Source organism: Pipistrellus hanaki, assembly GCF_964339955.1.
Source record: "Pipistrellus hanaki genome assembly, chromosome: 13".
Classification (NCBI taxonomy): Eukaryota; Metazoa; Chordata; class Mammalia; order Chiroptera; family Vespertilionidae; genus Pipistrellus; species Pipistrellus hanaki.
Window position 1 is genome coordinate 23,510,511 of NC_140515.1, and position 21,364 is coordinate 23,531,874.

General features: G+C 50.5%; 1 protein-coding gene across 5 annotated transcripts in view; it reads right to left on the reverse strand.

Moving 5' to 3' along the window:
- Window positions 1-21,364, reverse strand: part of NISCH (nischarin) — a 34,256-nt gene that overhangs the window by 8,732 nt on the left and 4,160 nt on the right. For 3 of the 5 annotated variants that reach the window (XM_084902938.1, XM_084902936.1, XM_084902939.1), the window contains exons 4-14: window positions 13,237-13,285; window positions 12,049-12,212; window positions 11,643-11,738; window positions 10,262-10,361; window positions 8,902-9,050; window positions 7,470-7,538; window positions 6,776-6,961; window positions 6,484-6,612; window positions 5,057-5,170; window positions 4,630-4,741; window positions 379-503 (exon numbers count right to left, since the gene is read on the reverse strand). In XM_084902938.1, the coding sequence (XP_084759064.1) occupies window positions 379-503; window positions 4,630-4,741; window positions 5,057-5,170; window positions 6,484-6,612; window positions 6,776-6,961; window positions 7,470-7,538; window positions 8,902-9,050; window positions 10,262-10,361; window positions 11,643-11,738; window positions 12,049-12,212; window positions 13,237-13,285 (1,293 nt within the window). Of the gene's footprint in view, window positions 1-378; window positions 504-3,053; window positions 4,082-4,629; window positions 4,742-5,056; window positions 5,171-6,483; window positions 6,613-6,775; window positions 6,962-7,469; window positions 7,539-8,901; window positions 9,055-10,261; window positions 10,362-11,642; window positions 11,739-12,048; window positions 12,213-13,236; window positions 13,286-21,364 lie in introns of those variants that run through there. The other 2 variants (XM_084902937.1, XM_084902940.1) reach the window with 2 other exon arrangements.

The following is a 21,364-nucleotide window of genomic DNA, read 5'->3' on the forward strand; positions in this document are numbered from 1 at the left end:
CCAAACGAGGCCCCCTCCACTCCAGAACCTTCAGAATGCTTTCCCCAAGGGAATCCACTCATGTGAACTAAAGGTTATCAGGCTTTGCCCTCCAGGCCCAGTGAGAGAACTGTCTGTTCCCACTAACAGAGGGACATGGGAGGGGGGAGCGGGGGAGAGTGAGAAGCGGGGAGAGGAGGAAAACAGGGAAAAAGGGAGGGAGAGAAGGCAGGAGGGAGGGAGAAAGGGAGGGAGGGAGGGAGGGAAACACAAAGCTTGAGTGCATCAACCGCAGGCAGCACCTGCCACAAGCCTAGGCAGGTCACCTCCTATTTCCAGATAGCCTCAGACAGAGCTGGCAGAGGTAACCAATCCGCAGAAGCAGGAGGCAGGCATTACCTGTCCTGCAGGGATGGACTCCAAGGAATCAGAGCATCCCCGAGCAATGGGCCGGTCCTCGGGAGTAAGACTGTCGGTGGATGAGAGGCTGCTGGCCAGGGCCTCCTCTTGCACAAACATGATTCCTGGAGAGACCAGGGGCAGGCGGGTGGGACAGTGGGGCAGGAAGAGCAGCCATTCAACAAATGGGACGGGGCCCTCGGGAGTCTGGCATGGCCGGGGGATTGTCAGACCCCCAGACCAGCCACATGGATTACAGAAGAAAATGTTAAAACTGAAATCTTGAAATAACTTGAAGAAAGAACACATGATTGCTTATCCAATTTCAGGGTAGAGAGAGACTTTCTGGGCCTAAATCGAAAGGAAAAATGTGAAATGTGACTACATAAAAACTAAACTTCTATAAGTGAACAAAGAAATGAAAAAAGGCACTTGCAGTATTTGACAAACATTTGTATCTTCCTATAAAAAGCTGTTATAGCCCTAACCAGTTTGGCTCAGTGTTGTGAGATAGATCATTGGCCTGTGGACTGAAGGGTCCCAGGTTCGATTCCGGACAAGGGTATGTACCTTGATGTTTCTCTCTTATCGATGTTTCTAACTCTCTATCCTCTCCCTCTCCCTTCCTCTCTGTAAAAAATTAATAAGATATATATATTTAAAAAACTGTTACAGCTGACAAAAATAAGGGATAAAGTTGGGAATCCCACTAGGAGACAGGCTATGAAAAATGCAGACATGTTTCACAAAAGATGGCCAATAGATATCACACAAAACAATGCTCACCCTCCTTCACAAATAAGCACAGAAGGGCAAGTTGGAATAAGACAGCAGTTTTCTCTCTCATTTTAGCAAAGTTTAGACTGATTGCGTGGCCCTGACTTGGCCCAACTGGGTAGAGGCAGGCACTGGCGTGGGAGCTGGCCTGCCTGTCAGGAGAGCAGTTTGGCAATATGTCCATCAAGAGCCTTAAACATGTTCACTCCTAGAGCCTTCCCAGAGAAATGGCTGGACACAGCCCTCCCCGATCTGACATCTCTGCAGAGCTTCCCAGACACACAATGGCACAGGACCTGGAGGACTAGCCACGCCTGGTGCCCGTGGCTTGCTTCCGCAGGACCAGCCCTCTGGCCTCCCCTGGTCAGCCTTCCTCGGACAGCACACGCTGACTTACGCACTGTGGAAACACTGGGTGTTTTTAAACCTCCCGCTGAGGCTGTTTTATGTCTAAGCCTGATATCTCACACCTACTGGCCTCGGGCAAAGCCTTCTTTAATGTTTTCCTAAGTGCAGCTTGTTGGGTGAACACTGGGCATCAACCTTGTTTCACAAAAATCTGGAGGAGCCCAAGGCTTGGCCTGGCTTTACGACCAGGCACCATAGGTTAGAGCCCCGGGGGTCACAGACCCGAGTCCAGCTCAGCTGCTGCCCGGGGACAAGACAACTCAGGGAACCCAGGTCCTCCGCCCATGGGATAGAGGCAGGCAGAGGGCCCAAGCCCAGACCTCCCCACCCCCTTCCAGCGAAGCATAAGTGCACTGTTCTCTCCTAGAACGCCCCTCCTCCCGCACATGCTCAGGTCCTGCCTAGCTTCTGAGGACCCCTACACATAACCTCCACCGCAAAGCCCCCTGCTCTAGACATACCTCTCCCTCTACAAAACGCCCCAGGCACTCTGTCCTTTCTCCCCGGGGCACACAGCTTCCTCAGGGGCACTGCCTGGGCATCCTGAAACTCCCCAACAAGGACGCGCGAGAGGGAGGCCTCCAGGACCACTTCTGATGAGCCAGGGGCAGTGCTCGGTGCTTCCCGTGTTGGCTCACGCACATCTTGTTTACACCTCATCACATCTAAGATGCATGGGCGTGCATCTTAGTCTCAGGAGATGTCCACGGAAGACTTCCACACGACTCCATCGCGAGTACCAGCAACTATGAGACAACACTGACTGAAAGACGCATCTCAATTTCAGAAGTCGTGTGCATCTTAGAAGTGATGAGGCTGGTGTTCACACTTTGTAGCTGAGAAAACAGAACTTCAGAGAGGCTACAAGTTGCTCGAGGGAACACAGCCAAGGAAGCTGGGACACAAACTCAGCTGTCTGACCCCAGGAGCCTGCTCCTCACCCCTTCTCTCCAGCCTTCCAGCTCTGGCCTGCCTGGTGAGCCCACCCGGCATTCCGCACATTAGCGCCTATCGGTACAATCCTCTGTGGCTCCAACCAGCTGGCTAACAGCTCTTGGCATGACCAGTGGCCTGATGTTCACTGGCCAGTTCCCCTTCACGCAGGCCCGAGCGCCCAGTTTATTCACACATGTACACACTTCTAGGGATCAGGCTGGGAGCAAAGCTGTTCCCACTTGAGAAATCCATGCCCAACCACGCAAGACCAAGCAGCTCATGGCTGGACACAAAATATCTGTGGATTCCTCCATATTAGTGAGAAAAGAAAGCAACATTTTCTTGCCACCCCCACGCCCCACCCCCCACCCGAGCCCTGTTTGGAGCCAAGGAAGTGAGAACTGGGATCATCTCCCTGCTTCCTTCCTGGACCAGTCAGTACAAACAAGTGGTCAGAAAGGGCCACTCAGAGGACGGGATGAGGACATCAGGAGAGCAATTGGATGGGGGCCCGACTTTGCTTCTCACAGAAAGGAAAGAGATGTGCACACAAAGAAATCCACTGCAGTTTTATTTATAAGAGGTGCAAGTCTGGAGACAGGGTCTAAATGTCCAGAAGCTGGGGAAGGGGAGCAGACTGGTGAGCCACTCGGCGGTGTGTCCCCAGGACTGGGGGGCAGTGAAAAAGGGGGCTGAGGCCTGGGCCTGGCTGATGCAGAGGCTTCACCATCAAATAGGGGGCTGCCTGCAGCTATGGCCCTGGGGGCGATGCCTCACTCACCCGGCCTGCGGTCTGCTCTCTACCAGCTTGTTCTCCGCTTGCTCGCTCACTCACACACTCGCTCGTCACTTCCATTGGCTGAGAACCAGCCAGGCCCTGGCCTAGGACCACTTGCCTCCGTGCCCTCCACAGTGCTGAGGCCCAAAGAGGGTTTTGGCCCTGAGCAGGAGACGGGGTCAGGGAAGCCTTCCGTGGGATACAAACCTCCTGCCCCTTTTATGTAAAAAAATAAAACTTTCTCAGTCGTGTTACAAAAGCAACCTGGCAATCGCTCTGGCACGTGACCTGAGCACCCGTTCTCAGGAATGCTGTGACCTCGGTGCACCGCCCTGCAGCAGGCCCACTCACCCTCAGCATTCTCCCTCCTTCCTACCCAGCCCTCCGCTCGGACGCAATGGCTGCAGAGTATTCTGCACCACTGCCTAATCTCCCTCTCATCCTCCGATGTCTGCCACACCCCCTGCTTTGCTGGCATAAATAGCGCTGCGGTGAGCAGTTCATCATCTCCCCTTCCCATTATCTTATCCCACCAAGACACACTCCCCACCACTTGGGGTTACCAGGTCAAGGAGTGGGAACGTTTTTCTGGCTCTTGAAACATAGGGTCAAACTGTTTTCCCAAGACCTCACACCAAGTCCTGCATCTCCGGGAGCCCGGGCGGGCGGGCGGGCGGGCGGCGCTCCTTCCTGTGTCCCGAGCCTCGGCTCCACTCGGGACAGCACGCCCTCCCCTCTTCCGTGGGGGCCGGGCCAGCAGACACTCTCATGGGACCTGCTTCACTCACTCATCTCCGAGGATGCCTGGGTTCAGAGGTGAAAGCCCTTTGAAAACGCTAAGGTAGTGGGCAGGTGAAAAGGCTTGGTCTTCCATGGGTCCTGGCCAGCCTGTCTGGGCCCCACTAACAGTGTTTGGGCCTGAGCCACTGAGATGAGGCGATGATAAAAGCAAGTTCCCCATGCAGGGATCAAGGCAGCCGATTCAGGACAGTAACAAGGCTTGGCTTTCCGTTAATAAGGAGCCAATCCACCCACACAGCCTGGGGGGAGCCAGCAGCCCTGAGCCTGTTCCAAGAGCAGCCTCAGGGCCGGAGTGACACCCTATGGCATCCCAGAGGAGCTGATGTGGGTGTCAGAACAATGTGGGGGTGGTCCTCACTAAGCACACCACAGAGCTGAAACCAGGCCAGGCACCCCCACCATGTGCCACCCGGAGAGGAGCTGGCTGGCAGACAGCACCACACCCACCCTGTGTCTGAACCCTGCCAGGAGCAGGTGCCAGCACCTCCCCCGACCCCAGCCCGGCCAGGGCCCACGTGGCTCTGCTAGGCAGAAAGCACATACAATATTACCTTGGTTGGACAGGATGGGCTGGGGCAGGGAGGCGGAGGTGGGAGCTACGGCAGGAGAAGAGCTGCTGGGTCTGACACCGGGGGCAGCAGAGAGCTGGCAATCCTCGCCAACCTAGGAGAGTGCTAGAGTCAGCCCGGGAAAGAAGAGAAGGGTCAGGAAGAACAGAACTCGAAAAGCCAGATGAGGAGGAGAAACTCAGAAGTTCTCACGAACATCGGGGATGGCAAAGTCACTCTCACCTAGTCCTCACAACCCTGTACAGCAGGCCCTCTCACCTCCCCACTGTGCAGATGAAAATGGACGGTGTGACTTGCCCAAGGTCGTGCGTCAGGACTCAGTGGCTCTGTGTACCCCCCGAGACCAGTTCCACTGGAGCCAGCTCCTTCCTTGGCTGCTCCTCACCACCAGTCCTCCATACAGACCCACCTTCTTCTCAGGCTGGCCCAGTTTGGACTTGACCTCCTTGGCTTTCTGTATTGCTTTCAGCACTTCCACCGTGTCCAGCTCCTTCTCTGTGGTCACTGAGTTGTCCAGACAGACCTACAGAATCCAGAAACGGCGATCAGCCTAGGAGCTGGCAAGCAGAGAGTAGAATGACAGGAGCCTGGCCATGTGGGCCAGGCCTGTGAGGCTCAGCCCACTGGGAGGCGAGTTCCTCACCACCCATGGAAGTGACCTGCCCAGGGCGGTCCCAGAGGGCCTACTCTGTTACTGGGAGGCCCCTTTCCAAAAAGGTGAGAGATACAGGGTCCACTGAAAAGGCCCCTTGGATGGCTGGGGTTGGGGGGAGGTGGTGACTTGAACTAAGTCCCCAATTATGGTAAAACTCAGATCAGCAAAGAGCCTAGAGAAGGCCTCTGGCTGGGGAACTGGAGGGCAGAGGCAGGGAAAGCAGGCACCCTGTCTGCAAATGCAGGAGGGGCTGTGGGCCGGCAGGCAGTGCGGAGTGGGCAGGAGGGGAGATGTCACCTGGGGAACACTGTCTTAGTGACAGTGTGAGCAGCATTTGGCCTGAAAAGAGATTGGGGTGGGGCGGATGAGAGAAGAATGCAGACTTCCAGTATCTTCTGGCCTGGAAATTGGGGAAACATGGGAGGGGCCTACTTGAGGCTAAAGAGACGGGTTAACCTGGCTAAAGGCCTGTTCCGTGGGCAGGGTGGCTGTTGGCCGGACACACTCAACAGGCAGCAGATACTGCTGGGCTCACTGGCAAAGGTGGGCGCACCCTGGGGGTCTGTACTCAGACTTCATGGCCAGAAGTCCTCCAGAACACAGGATTTTAAAAAATATCTTATTTCTGGGCTTGACCAGGTAACTCAGTTGGTTAGAGCATTGTCCCAATATGCCAAGGTTGCAGGTTTGATCCCAGGTCAGGGAATATATGAAAAGCAATCAAAGAGTGCATAAATAAGTGAACAAATTGATGTTTCTCTCTCAAAAAAAAAAAAAAAAAAAAAAATCAACCAAATCAATAAAAAATATTAAATATCTTATTTCTAACCCCTGCCTATAATAATCAATGTTACTTTTAACAAGCTGGAGACAGTTCGTCCACACTCAGGCTGTGCCTGTGGGCTCATGGGGAGGCCGTGTGAGAAACTCCTCTGGGGAACCGTGTGGCCGCTGGCTGCTGACAGGATGGGCTGCAGGAAGGGTGAGGGAGTTTTTCTTGGGGCGGCAGCAGACTTCCCAGAACTGAAAGGCCACTGAGGGCGAGGAAGTCCTTCTGAAGCAGGCCAGGGCAATGAAACAGTGGACATCAGCAGTGGTTCTGGCTGTGAACATGTGGACTCTGTCTAGACTGTCTCTTTGATCAAGCTAACCCCACCCTACCCCGTACCCGGGCAGCCTACCTCAGAGGCCCTCTCTCCAAACTGAGCCAGCACCTTGGTCCGGTAGTCGGGGATGATGCTCAGGGGGTTGTTCAGCAGAGCCACGTGCTCCAGACACGGGAGGCTGCCTATGCTCCGGACCTCCTCCATCTGCAAGGCACCAATTCCATTCCCCTGGTCCCTTCTCGTAACACTTTGGCAACATGACAACACATCTGACAGCCTTTTAGATGAAAGAAGGCTTAGCATTCTTCTTTAACGTGATGAACAGCCATCCCACCACCCTGACATCCGAACAGGGGACACGGCTCACCTGTTCGATTCTGTTGTTGCTGAGGTCCAGGTTGACCAAGGAGTAGAGCTTGTGCAGGCCACTCAGACTCTCGAGCAGGTTGCCAGCGAGGTTCAGAGTCTTGATGTTCCCCAGTTTGGTGTGAACCCCTTCCAAGGAGGACAGCTTGTTGTAGGACAGGTCCAGGTGCACGAGGTTGTACAGGTGCTGGGGCGACATTGAGAACAGGGTAAAGTGGTCTAGGTCAAGGCTCCAAGGAAAGGGAACCGACACTAATGGTGTGATGCACTTCCAACCCGAAATGGCCAGCTCTGCAGGTCAGCTCCGTCCCTCTGGCCGGTATTTGGAAGGGAGCTCCCTCTTTCCCCCTGCACATGCCACAGTCCAGTGGCCCTTTCTGCAGAGATAGCACAACCCACAGGGTAGGTGTGAGTTTTGTGAATGAGCTTGTACCTTCATGATGGAGGTGCATCACCTTCACCTCGCTTGATTTGTACTTTTCTAATTCTGGGGAACTACAGTGACAATCGCTCCGTGCATCGCTGGGACCCTGCTCCTGCTCCTACAAACCTCTGGGGTACCCAGACACCTTTCCAGTGCCTGTGAGGGAAAACCCAGGGAATGGCCAACTTCCCAAGGCTGAGCCCGACTCCTGAACTCGCAGGGACCTTGTAAGAAGCCCATAGGTGGCAACAGTCTTCACAGACATTCTTACCTGCAGGTTGTCCACAACTAGCACTCCATTGTGACTCAGGTCCAGGAATTCAAGCTTTGGAATCAGTTTCTTGTGGGAGAAAAAAGACAACACCTGACATTACTCTAGGAGGCTGGACCCTATGTTACCCCTGCACGTGGTGAACAGACATCATGGGACTTTTAAAAAATGTTTTTATTTATTTTTCCTAGAGAGAGGAAAGAAGAGGGAGAAGGAGAGGGAGAGGGAGAAACATCGATGTGAAGGAGAAACATCAATTGGTTGCCTCCTGAATGTCTTAACCAGGGACCAAACCTGCAACCTGGGCTGTTCCCTGACTGGGAATCAACCTTTCGGTGCCTGGGACCATACTTGCCAAGGCCACCCTGAGACTCTTCTTCCACCTCTATCACCCCCCCTCCCCCCACCCCATATCCCTCACCAAGGATATTTTTCCCACTGATTTTTAAACGGAGTGGAAGGAAGGGGGAAAGACAGAGAGGAACATCAATGTGAGAGAGACAGATTGATTGGTTGCCTCCTGCATGCACCCCGGAGGGATCGAGCATGCAACCAATGTACGTGCCCTTGAATGAAATAGAACCCGGGACCCTGCAATCCAGACTGACACTACAACCACTGAGCCAAACTGCCTAGGGCAAAGGACTCTTCCTTTTGACCGTGAACTCCTGGGCTGGCCATCTCTGCAGGGCCAATGATGTAACACATCCCAGTGCCCAGCCGGCGGCATGTGCACAGGAGCACACAGGACTCCAATGATGAGCACACACCCCATTTTTACAGAGCACGTGGCTTATGAAAATGACAAATGCTAGGTCCCAGAGAAGAAGTCTGTCCATCTTTTTCTCCAATCCCAACCACTAAGAAGCACAAATACCTGAATCACACTCCTATCTCCCAAATGCTGTGTGGGTGTCTCTCTTACAGAAGCACATCTGGAATCTGTGGAGTGGTTTTCCCACTCCCCTCCTTAGGAGTAAATGTCACCACTATGTTTTTATGTCAAATGTGCATATAGCCAAAACCAGTTTGGCTCAGTGGATAGAGCATCGGCCTGCGCACTGAAAGGTCCCAGGTTCGATTCCGGTCAAGGGCATGTACCTTGGTTGCGGGCACATCCCCAGTAGAGGGTGTGCAAGAGGCAGCTGATCGATGATTCTCTCTCATTGATGTTTCTAACTCTCTATCCCTCTCTCTTCCTCTCTGTAAAAAAAAAAAAAATCAATAAAATATATATTTTTAAAAATGCATATAATTGGTATGCCTCATTTGGTTCTAAGTACTATCTCACTTGCTTTAAATAATCCCGTTTTCAAATTTTAAAAATTGCAGGAAATGCACAGAGCCCATGCTTTCTGTGCTCTTTCCAAAAAAGCCACTTAAATGCCCAACCTCGGGTAGAAAACCCTAGAGCCCACTGCTGAGAGCATACCACAGACTCATCAATCTTGGAGATGCTGTTGTGGCTCAGGTCTAGAGTGGTGAGCGCTTGCCATGTGGGGATGACGGCAGTTACAGGGCCTTCCAGGGCTGCGCCTTCTGGCTCCCACTCATCAAACTCCGAGGCTTCGGGCACGAGGACTTCCTGCGCAAGAACATCTGCTGAGCACACTTGGGGCCTCACGCAACACTCTCTGGGAATGCAATCACTGCAAAATTTCAGGAAGAGCTTGGGCATATTTAGCAGGTGGAAGTGAACTTGCATTAAAATTGGGCTTTGGTTCATGTGTCTTTAAGGGATTGTGAAATAACTGAAAAGCTTAGCAACATACAGTTATTTGGGATATGTTCCGGTCCTGCTTCAGGAGCAAATGCTTTTTAAGCTTTTGCCATATATATATATGTATGTTGCCTTTTCTGGCTTAAATCTCAAGAGGCTATAGGTCAGAATTCGTGGTGTTTCCAGGCAACTGTACTTTCCAAGCTGGCACTGTGGACATCAAGCCCTTTTAACCGTTACTTTACAGGGTTCAAGTCCAGCAATTCTGAGGTAGCAGCACAGTGCACAGGGGCACCACTGAAGGGGAGGGAGGTAGGCCTCCCCATTTTGACGTTTCAGGCCCACAAGCCCTCTCTTCTCTCGATGGATCACTTTGAGCCCGGGAGCCAGGCGGCAGGAAGTGAGACAAAGTTGCCTGACACTCTTGCCCTTCACTGACAAGTCTTCTTTTAGTCAGTAAGCCTCACATTTCACCAAACCTAAGTCTTGATCTGACAGTCTAAATCATAAAAGTTGCCACTATGCTTTTCTGGAGAATTTTAACATTACTAAAATGCAATCCACAAGAAGGCAAAAACAAACCTCTTGCATTCTCAGTGTGAGTACTGCTGCGGCTCATATCAAACATCAGAGCCCAACACACCCACAGCCTCACCTGTCTCCTTAAGTCCACTGAGAACAAGACACAAACAAGGGCCAAGTCAGGGCTTCTTAAGCTTAGAGAAACATTTATATCAATCTAGCTATAAACGTCCTGCCAATTGCCACTGCTTAACAATTTGCCAATTTGCTCATCAAACACCAGTGACTTTTTTTTGAGGGCAGGGGGTGGGGACCCAGTTCCTTAAAATGTCTTAACAGCATGATTTCTGATGAAGATGTGGACTAAAGCATACCAGGCGTTGCTAAGTGCTGGGATGTCTCCCATGAGTGGATGGCTACCCAGGCCTAGGGAAGGTTCAGCTTCTGGTTTCTGATAGTGGTGGTGCACTCCCACCCTCGGGACACACACACACACACACAGCACAGAATCCTGCCCTACAGATATCTCCCGGCAAGAAATAGGGGGCACTCGCCTTCATCGAGGTTGCTGAGAAGCGCACACTCATCGTGCCTAAGGTGGGCTTCGAGGCGACCAGTCCCCGGATGTGCTTGGCATCACAGTGGCTTATCTGGAACAAGGAACAGCCATGTCTCAGGAACGGCATCACTTATCGACAGAAGCCTTGGGTAGTGGCAAGAGGTGATTCAAATCCTATCTCTCCTTTCCCCAGCTTTCAGTGCTGACTAAACAGCACCTGAAGAATCTGGTAAGACTCACTGAGCCATGAATTCCATTTTCCATGTAGGGGCTGCTTGGGGCTCGGCAGGTGGACAGAAAGTGGGCCACAGAGATCAGAGCTGAGAGCAAGGGGCCTCTGAAGCACAGTGAACACGTGGACCCTCCTGTTCACCCTGCCCCACTCCCCTGGTGTCCGCTGTCCTGTGAGGGGGCACGGGGACGGGGGGCATGCAAAGGCCGAAGCACACTCCCCTGAGCCACTGCTGGAGTGACACATACCCAGACCCTGGCAGTGGAGCCTCAGCCGGCTGAGCCGGGCAAGGCTGGGCCAGGCACCCTCTGACTTCTCAGTCCTCCCTTGGCCTGCACTGGTCGAGTTCCCACAAGTTCCCACCAAGGGAAGCGGTCCTCCAGGCTCTGAGACAAGCCCAAACGTTGCAGGCAGAATAGTCCAATGTGTGGCAGAGGCTCTGGTGTTGGAATTAGGTGAATTGAGATCCCAGCTTTCTCCTCATTAACCACGTGGTCCTGGCCAAACTTCCCAACCTCCCTAAGCCTCAGTTTTCTCAACTATAAAAGGGGAATAAAAGTGCCCACTTTACAGGGATATTGGGAAGAATCCACCAAGGCGTGTACATCAAACATGGGGCACAGGGCTGCACACAAAGGCCATGCTTGAGAAATAGATGTTTTAATACATTTTGTATTATTCGTTACAGAATCCCCCTTTCATTTTAAAAATGGCAACAAAACTGGCATCCTGAACCCAAACGTTCAGCAGTGAGTAATGCAAAGTTATGTATGGGCGTGCCGGAAGGTAGAGACCTCAAAGCCCTCTGCTGCCCTGCCTTGGGAAAGACCTGACCTAGCTCTGCCTGAGCCTCAGGGTGACTTCTCAGCACTTCAACTCGAACGAGGAGGCCCCAAAGGAGTGGGCTCTGGTGCTCCATCCTGTTCAAAGGTTGCCCACGCCAGGGGTAGAGACATGCAGACCAGCCAAGAGCAGCAGAGCCCCTTTCTCTGCCTTCAGGTTGGCCTTTCTCCCCAGACGGACTCTGCCACAGACGGACAAGCACAAAGTAACAGTGCTTACATTAAGTCCAGTTATTCCCAAGTAAGACAGTCCCTGTGCAGGGCTCAGCCTCGCCTGCACTCCAGCCCACGGCCTTACCTCCACCTGATGGAGAGACTTGAATATTGACAGATCGAAAGGCAGGAGCTGCTCCCGAATGTTGCTGGTCCCAAAAGGTCCTTCTGTGCCAGAAACCTGCAGCACAGATATGGCTTGTCAGGGATGCTGCCACATGGCTCCACAGCCTAAGATCTGGATGGCAATGAGGCATGGTGGGCATGCACCCCATCAACAAAGGCTAAAGCTGAGGTTTAAAGCAAGGAACATTAGGACATGACTGCCCCCTGGTGCTCACAGCCAGAAGCTCAGTGCCAAGAACACCAAAGTGGCCTTCCTTCCTGGGACGGCCCACCAGCCTCTTTCACACACACTGCCAGTCAGTGAGCCGTTAGGCCCCATGCTGGCTGCACGCCCACCATGTCTACAAATGAGCTGCTGCACTTACCTTAAGGTACTTAAGGCGACAGGTGAAGTCCAGGATGTGCCCGAGATCAGTCTTGGCGTCCCCGCTGGCACACGTGGGCTTTCCCAGCTGCAGCTGCTCAGTGACCGCATAGAGCTGCAGGGGCCTGATGGCAAAGACCTCGCCGGCCCCCAGGAGCTGTTCTCCTGCAACAGCCATACCCGAAGGTGAGCATCCACCTCCAGCCTGTCCTAGTCCAGCGGCCAGGGCGTCTGCCCACCTGGCTAACAGTTAACAAGCATTTGGCAAGCACCTGCTGTGGGCACTGCACCACATCAGCCACCATTCTGGGCACAGAAGAGCAGCTGCCTCCTGAACTCATGGTGGGCTCAGGGCACACCCAGAACACGGCATTAGGGAGGGAAGGGCCATGGGGATGTGTGCCTGGGGAGCCTCCCTGAGGCAAGGCTCAGTTAAAACCTGACGTTTTAAGCCAGGATAAAGCTGATGCAAGGCAGCATTGTGGACAACAGACCTAGGCTGCAGCCTCCAAGATACAGACACCTTAGTTAGGTGAAGCCTCAAATGCCAGCACTGTGTAAGGCCTGAGAGCAGGCAGGGGTTCTGAGCATCTGGTCCTCACTCTGCTCCTTCCAGCCATGTGTCCTCAAGCAGATCACCAAGCCTCTCATCCTCAGTGCCCTCCTCTGCACCCCCCACCCCCCAAAGGAGAGAGAGGAGGAGGCGTTGCAGTAAGATGCTGAACACGAGGCTGGACCACAAGCAGCACACTCGCACGTTAGCTGCCGTAACTATGCTCCACTGCAGGCCCGTGACCCACGCGCAGCTCCTTGGTTTGCCACCTGATCACTTTTAGGTAAGGACAAATGAGATGCAGGAGGGCACGATGCTCCTCACCTTCCAGAATTCCACCACAGGGCTTCGAACTAGATCCTGAGCTTGGGATTACCCCCGAAGACAAAAACCTGGGCGCCCCAAGGTGAAGGACCACCCCCATCTCCTCGGAGCTGGCTGCCAGCAGGGCAGGTAGGCGGGCAGGCTTGGCTGTGAATCAGATTCAGGGACCTGGGCAACTCCCGGGAGGTGAGCCCTGGCTAGGATTCACTTGGCACAGCCCAACGGGTGGAGTTCTGTGCCACCTCGTGCCCCTGGCCACCTAACAGTGCTGAGTAAGTTACACCAGTATTTCGGGGACCCCTGGCCACATACCTTTTTCGAAGAGCTCCTCAGCCAGTGTGGCAGTGATGCCATTTACCTCCTGCAGAGAAAACAAAACCCAGTTAGGAAGTCTCCTGCCCCTAGACCCTGGAATTTGCAGTCATTAGAACTTGCACACTCCCCATCGACCTCCTCTGCTATTGCAACACCAGCTCTCCAGAAAGCCTGACAAAAAAAAGGAGTAAACCTATAACGAATCCAGGTGCCTAAGAAAGGGAAAAGAAATATTCCCAGTTATATGGACATTTAAAATGTCTCCTCAAAAGCAGAACAGAAACCAGACTAATGCTGCAACTTAAACTCAGAGAAGCACTGGCTGAGAACATGAGGCTCAGGAGGCTGGCAACCTTGGCTATGCCAAGAACTAGCCAGGAAGCCAGCAGCTCCCTACACCGGCCCTGGGAGATCCGAGGAGGGCAGGGTAGAGAGGAAGCCCTGCTGCCCCTGGAAAAGGGCTCCCAGGACCCTTCGGGATAAGAGAGCTTCCAGAGCCAACCCCCCCGACACGGTCCAAAGGTGTCCTAGGAAACAGCGAGCTCACCCGCCAGGCCCGTGACAGCCACGAGAAGGCGGCAGGAAAGAACCCCATTGGAAAGATGTGACGGAGACATGACAAGGACAAGCTCTCAGTTACATTCTGGGGTGCAAATTCACGCTGGGCAATGGCCCCAGGACTTGCCATGTGGTGGCTCATTCAACCCTCCCAACGCCTTACGTGGGGAAGACGTTATTTTGAAACCTGCTTCGCAGATGAGCAAACTGAGGTGAGAGGTGCTGTAACTTCTCCAGTTCTATGTAGCTAGAAACTAGCAAAGTCACACGCCCACGCACTTGGCCTTGAAGCCTCTCTGTACACATTGCTTCAGCACTTCAGTGGTGTCATTGTGGGGTTGGCAGGGCCCCCAGGCCTTCGGTCCCACATCCTGCAGGCAAGGATTTTAACTGACGGATGGCAGCCAAAAGGACTTTTCATAAACGGGTCCAGAAGGAGGCTGCACAACTGCCTTCATAACTGACAGGAACATCTCTGCCACCAGGACGTGCAATTCACATGTTTACAGGACTCAGAAGGCACCAGGTTAGAGGAAACAGGGAGTGCTGTTCCTGTTTTCCCTTAGGTTTGTTGGTCTCTTTCTTACCTTTTATGTACAACTAGTGGCCTGGTGCACAAAATTTGTGCAAGGGGGGGGGGAGGGTCCTCTCAGCTCGACCTGCACCCTCTCCACCTGGGACCCCTCGGGGGATGTCTGACGGATCAGACCTAAACAGGCAGTGAGACATCCCTCTCGCAATCTAGGACTGCTGGCTCTTAATCTCTCACCTGCCTACCTGCCTGATCGCCCCTAACCACTCTGCCTGCCAGCCTACTCACCCCCAACTGCCCCCCCTGCCTTCTTGCCCCCAACTGCCTCCCTGCTGGCCTGCTCTCCCCCAACTACCCCCCACTGCTGGCCTAATCACCCCCAACTGCCCCCCCCCCCCCCCCCCCCGCGCTGGCTGCTCGCCCCCAACTGCCCCCTCCCCTTTCACCAGCCTGATCAGCCCCAACTGCCCTCCTTTCCTGGCCTGATTGCCCCTAACCACCTCTGCCTCGGCCCCGCCACCATGACTTTGTCCGGAAGGTCTCCCAGGTCTAATTAGCATATTACCCTTTTATTAGTATAGAAGATGGGTATTTATATACTGCAAATATCTTCTCCCTGTATTTGTTCCTGGTGGTTTTCCTGACATACAAAGGGTTTTTCATTTTCATGTTGTTTAACCTGTGATTTTTTTTTCCTTTGTGACTTCTGGGTCCTCTTTCCCCACTCTAAGATTACACCAATATTTTTCTAATGTTTTCTTTTAGTACTTTATGGTATCTTTTTTTTCTTTTAATCTGCTTGAAATTAAGTTTATATAATGTGTGAGAATAACTTTGAGACCAACCCCCACCCACACACAAATAGACAAAAAGCCAAAAAGAAAAATGAGCAAACATAGCCCTAGCATTACTGAGCACAGAGTGTGCCAAGACGCAGGGCCTAATGTAAAAGGGCCATTGGAGGGACAGCAGCTCCGAGAGGAGAGCACCAGAAAGGGGAGAGGCTGCCCGTTCACACTGGAGCTCAACTCCAGTCTCACAACAACTTAAACTCAACTAAATTTTCCTTGGTTGCTGTGAAAAACTGAAGATTAAGAAGAGCTTGAATCCAAAGGCCTGTTTCCCTACCAACAGTTTTGAGAACCAAACTCTGCCTCCACATCTGCACTTCCCCATGCCCCATGTGGTCAGGACTGCCTCAGAGCCCTGAGGGTCCTGCACCCTGTGTGACTATCTGGGGCTCCCAGGGAAAAGGGCTCCCTGCCCTCCATCAATACCTAACAACCCCCACCCTCAGAGTTACATCTCTTCAGGCAGCGAGTGCCTGCCAATCCCACTAGGGAGACAGGACTGGGATGACCAGAAACACAGAAAGCTGAGAGCCACGGGCTCCTGCTAAGCCAAGGGCACATTTTCACTTCTGAGCAATCCAAAAAGCAAACTCCATAACTATTTCTCTTCCCATACTTTGGGGCACAGGAAGTGCAGGCTGCTGCCACTCTATCTACTTAAGTTTCCCAGGCTGATCCTCACCTTGGGAGACTTTTACTAATCAGGGAGCAACAAAGAAATGCCTCAAGCACTGGTCTCCTCAGAGAAACACCTTGCCTCCTCAGAGAGTATTCTGGCTATCCTGCAGCCTTGTGTGCAGAGCAAAGGTGTGCAGAATCAAGCATCCCTCCGGCCAGGCAGTAAGGGGGGTCTAGGTGGCCCCGAGTCAAAGCTGCTGCAGACACTACCCGGAGGTAACCTTCAGGGACAGACGACTCCCACTGCCCCACCCAGCCTCGCTGAAGGGATCTGAAGTGCTTCAGGGTGCCATGAATTATCTGAATTGCAATGTATTTTTTTTAAAAAGACATTCTTTCTACCTCAATAAAACTGTCAATTAAAAACATTATTAGCTATGCTGACAAACTATAACACCCACCCCCAAGTGTATTCTAGACTAGCAGTCCCAACTGGTGGTCCGCGGACCATGAGGACTGAAAGGTTGGCGACCGCTGTCTTACACCAACTGCTCAGTTCCTGCACGGGTCATGTGCTGGTGTGCAGCCTTGGGCAGCCATGTGAACTGCACACAAACACACCGTAAACCAGTTGGGCTGTGGCTCTGCAACTGCCATTCTGACTGAGTGTGTCTGTGAAGCCCCATGACCAACTGCACCCACAACACTCAGTGCACAACCCAGGGCAGCCTGATGCCTCTGCTTGGCACATGCTTGAACAAAACGCTTGATGGGGTATTAATGAGGGGCTCAGTTACACATCACTGTATGGTTTAAAAACACATTTTCATTTGTGTGTACCTGTATAACTTTCACTTCATGTCTGTGAAGAGGCATTATAGCAAGATCAGCTATACTATGTGCCATTCAACTTTAAGTAAAAATTGCCCATTGAGGAATTCAAGCCTAAACTTTTTTTAAAAAAATATATTTTATTGATTTTTTACAGAGAGGAAGGGAGAGAGATAGAGAGCTAGAAACGTCGATGAGAGAGAAACATCGACCAGCTGCCTCTTGCACACCCCCTACTGGGGATGTGCCTGCAACCAACGTACATGCCCCTGACGGGAATTGAACCTGGGACCCTGCAGTCCGCAGACTGACGCTCTACCACTGAGCCAAACCGGTTTCGGCAAGCCTAAACTTTTTAAAAAATATATAATTTTATTGATTTCAGAGAGGAAGGAAGAGGGAGAGAGAGATAGAAACATTAAAATGAGAGAGAACCATTGATTGGCTGCCTCCTGCACACTCCCCACTGGGGATGGAACCCACAACCTGGGCCATGTGCCCTTGACCAGAATCGAACCTGGGACCTCTTAGTCCGCAGGCTGATGCTCTATCTACTGAGCCAAACCGGCTAGGACTCAGGCCTAAACTTTAACTGAACAGAGCTCCAAGACTGTGAGTTGCAAAGAAATCTGTATCATGTACATGCTCAGTACTTTGCAACTAAAACAAATGATGGATGGGAACGCTAAGGCTGGTATGAAGACGGTAACAGTTCCATTACAGCTCCTGATTTCAAATTTCAAAGTGTCTTTGTTCTAACCAACTGGCTTTAAAATAAGAAAATGATATAATGCCACCTTTGAAGACAACTGAGAGCCTTTCCTTACCAGGACAGCCATTACTGGCTGGCACCTGGTGTGCCCGGACGGGGGCCACTGCTCTTTCAGGCTCTCTACCTTCACTGCATCATCCCCTACAATCCTCAAGAACCAAGGCCACCACTCTCCGGCTCCAAAAGAGGAACGAGGACACAGACAGGTTAGATGCCTGAGTTGGAAGCAGCTGGGCTGAAATAAACTTGGTTCTGCCTACCTCTCAAGTCCACAGTTACACAGCCTACCCCAAAATGGGTGCTGGAATTCTACTTGGGTATCCCACTTCATTGAATTTTAAAACCTCTGCTCTAGGGTCCTGGATTGATGGGGTACAGCTATCTGAAGAGACACAGCACAGCAATAGGCCCAGGGCCCTCTCACTGCAACTCAGGACTGTAGCAGCCTCCAGACACCCCATCTCAGAGCTTGTGGGAAAGAAGCAGTGCTCTCTTCCTTGCCATTAAAATCATGCTGCAAAAGAAAGAATTTGGACCCCTACCTCACACCATGCACAACACAAAATGGATCAAAGACCTAAACATAAGAGCAAAAATTATAAAATTCATAGAAGAAAGCACAGTTGTAAATCTTTGTAACTTGGGTTAGGCAAGATGTTGACACTAATGAAGAAAAAAACAACAAAAAATGAACTTCACTATCATCTAAAACTTGTGTGTTTCAAAGTATACTATCAAGAAAATAAAGACAATCCATACAATGGAAGAAAATATCTGCATATCACATTTCTTATAAGGGCCTACTATCCAAAATATATTAAAAACTACAACTCAACAACAAAAAAGACAATAACCGCCGAAACCGGTTTGGCTCAGTGGATAGAGCGTCAGCCTGTGGAATGAAAGGTCCCAGGTTCGATTCCGGTCAAGGGCATGTACCTTGGTTGCGGGGTCATCCCCGGTGTGCAGGAGGCAGCTGGTCGATGTTTCTCTCTCATCGATGTTTCTAACTCTCTATCCCTCTCCCTCTCTCTAAAAAAACCAATAAGATATATTTTTTAAAAAAGACAATAACCTAATTTTTAGAAGTACAAAAGTTTTTAATATTTTCTCCAATGATATGCAAATGACCAATTAGCAAATGAAAAGAGGCTCAACATCATTACATAGTCATTAGGTGAATGCAAAACTAAACCATAATGAGATACTACTTTATACCCATTAGGATGGCTATCAAAAAAATGGACAGTAACAAGTGTTGGCAAAGATGTGGGGAGAAAAGAACATATACACTGCTGGGAGAATGTCAAATGGTACAGTTGCTCTGGAAAAAAATTAGGCAGCTGCTCAAAAAGTTAAACAGTTATCTCATGACCCAATAATTCCACTTTTACTACATACTCAACAGAAACAAAACATGTCCACAAAAAACTTCTATATGAATGTTCACAGCAACATCATTCAAAATAGTCTAAAAATGGACACCCTAACAGGTTTGGCTCGGTGGATAGGCCTGCAGACTCAAGGGTCCCAGGTTCAATTCCGGTCAAGGGCATGTACTTCGTTGTGGGCACATCCCCCGTAGGGGGTGTGCAAGAGGCAGCTGACTGATGTTTTACCCTCATCCATGTTCCTAACTCTGTATCCCTTTCCCTTCCTCTCTGTAAAAAATAAAAATATATTTTAAAAAATGGAAATAATCCAAATGTTTATCAACTGATGGATAAATAAAATGTGATATATCCAAATAGACTATTTAGCCCATGAAAATACTAAAGTAATGATTTCCGCTACAATATGAAAGGAGCTTACGCTACAGTATGAAAACATTACACAGTGAGGTATGCACACACAGCCCCCACAACAATTATCCAGCCCTAAATGCCACGAGGTTGAGAAACTCTGATGTAATAACACCATGGAATTATAACCCAGGGGGCCTGTCTGATAACAGTAATTTTAAATATGTCCAAACTACTCCAGCAGTAGAGCACGACTCAAACCAGAAGCACACATGGGGGCAGACCCAGCCCACCTTAGGCAAACATATCTCCGAAGAGTAGTGAAGGCCTTCCCATGCTCAGAGGTGAGAAAACCTGAGGCAGCCCGAGAGACTACCTCCTCGAAGACCCACGTCTTAAAGCAATGAGTCACACTTTCAAAGGGCTGTTAACAAGTTTTATCCTTAAATAGCTATTCAAAGCTTTCATAAGTGCAGTATTTCTTAAAATACTAACCAGTAAAGTTTGTCTGAAAGAGTCACAAGGAAAGAAAACGTAGAAAGATACCTACACCAGGAAACTGCTGACCACATCCATTGCTGGTATACGCTAAACAAAATCAAAGCATAAATGCATTTCCCATCTGTAACTGCCATCCTTTCCCATGTGGCCCCTTCAAGCTTCGTGGCCCAACACTAGTGCTATGACCAATGTCCAGGCTCAATCTAGCACTCAAGAAAAGCTCAGCCATCTGACTCTGAAAATACTTCAGGAAAAATGTTTTTTAAACACGTTTGGGTCTTTAAGACAACAGCCCCGTAAGTCCCTTCTTAAAAGGTGAGCCTGAAAGGGAAAACTATTAAATGTAAATTTTTCAAAAATCTACCACCCAGAGATAACTAATATTATTATTTTGGTGTATAACTTCTAGAGTTTTCCTACACAAATATATTCACAAAACTTTTTTTTTTTTAATATATTTTTTAATTGATTTTTTACAGAGAGGAATAGAGAGTTTGAAACACTGATGAGAGAGAATCATCGATCAGCTGCCTCTTGCATACCCCTTATACTGGGGGTGTGCCCGCAACCAAGGTACATGCCCTTGACCGGAATCGAACCCGGGACCTTTCAGTCCACAGGCCGACGCTCTATCCACTGAGCCAAACCGGTTTCGGCCACAAAACTCTTTTTTAATGGAACTATACTCTACATACTTTTTTTTTTTTTTTTTTAAATATATTTTATTGATTTTTTACAGAGAGGAAGGGAGAGAGATAGAGAGCTAGAAACGTCGATGAGAGAGAAACATCGACCAGCTGCCTCCTGCACATCCCCCACTGGGGATGTGCCTGCAACCAACGCACATGCCCCTGACTGGAATTGAACCCGGGACCCTTCAGTCCGCAGACCGATACTCTACCGCTGAGCCAAACCGGTTTCGGCTCTACATACTTTTTTATAGCCTGCTCTTTTCATATAATAATACTTATTTTCCTATGTCAATAAATCCATAGCCACACCATCATTTTTCTAGCAGTGGTCAGCAAACTCATTAGTCAACAGAGCCAAATATCAACAGTACAACGATTTAAATTTCTTTGGAGAGCCAAATTTTTTAAACTTAAACAACTTCTAACACTTCAAAATAGACTCGCCAGGGCCGTGGAATTTTGTGGAAGAGCCACACTCAAGGGACCAAAGAGCCACATGTGGTTCGAGAGCCACAGTTTGCCAACCACGGTTCTAGCAGAATATCCAATTATCTGGTTGTACTCTTGATTAAAAAAAAAAAAAAATTACCTCCTGGTGGGACTTCTGTTTTCAGTATCTTGCTATAATCCTGGAATGACTACCTTTATCCCTAAATCCTTTCCAAAGTTTCCCAATTTTTTCCTTAGAATAAATTCTAAGAAGTGGAATTGTGCTCTGGCCAGTAGCTCAGTTGGTTAGAATGGTGTCCTTGACATGGGTTCAATCCCCAGTCAGGGCACATACAAGAATCAAATAAATGCAGCAACAGATGGGTGTTACTCTAGCTCGCTCTCCCTCCCTCTCAAATCAATAAAGAATAAACAGTGAAACTGTTAGTGGCTTTTAATGTTTTGATTTCACTGCCAAGCCTCCTTCCTTGAAGCCCATCTTGTCACCAGTGGCCAGAAGGGGGTGCAGAGCTGCTCCACAACATACGCTCCCGTCAGAGGAAGTCACCTACCCTCCCTCACACCTGACCTGACTGACA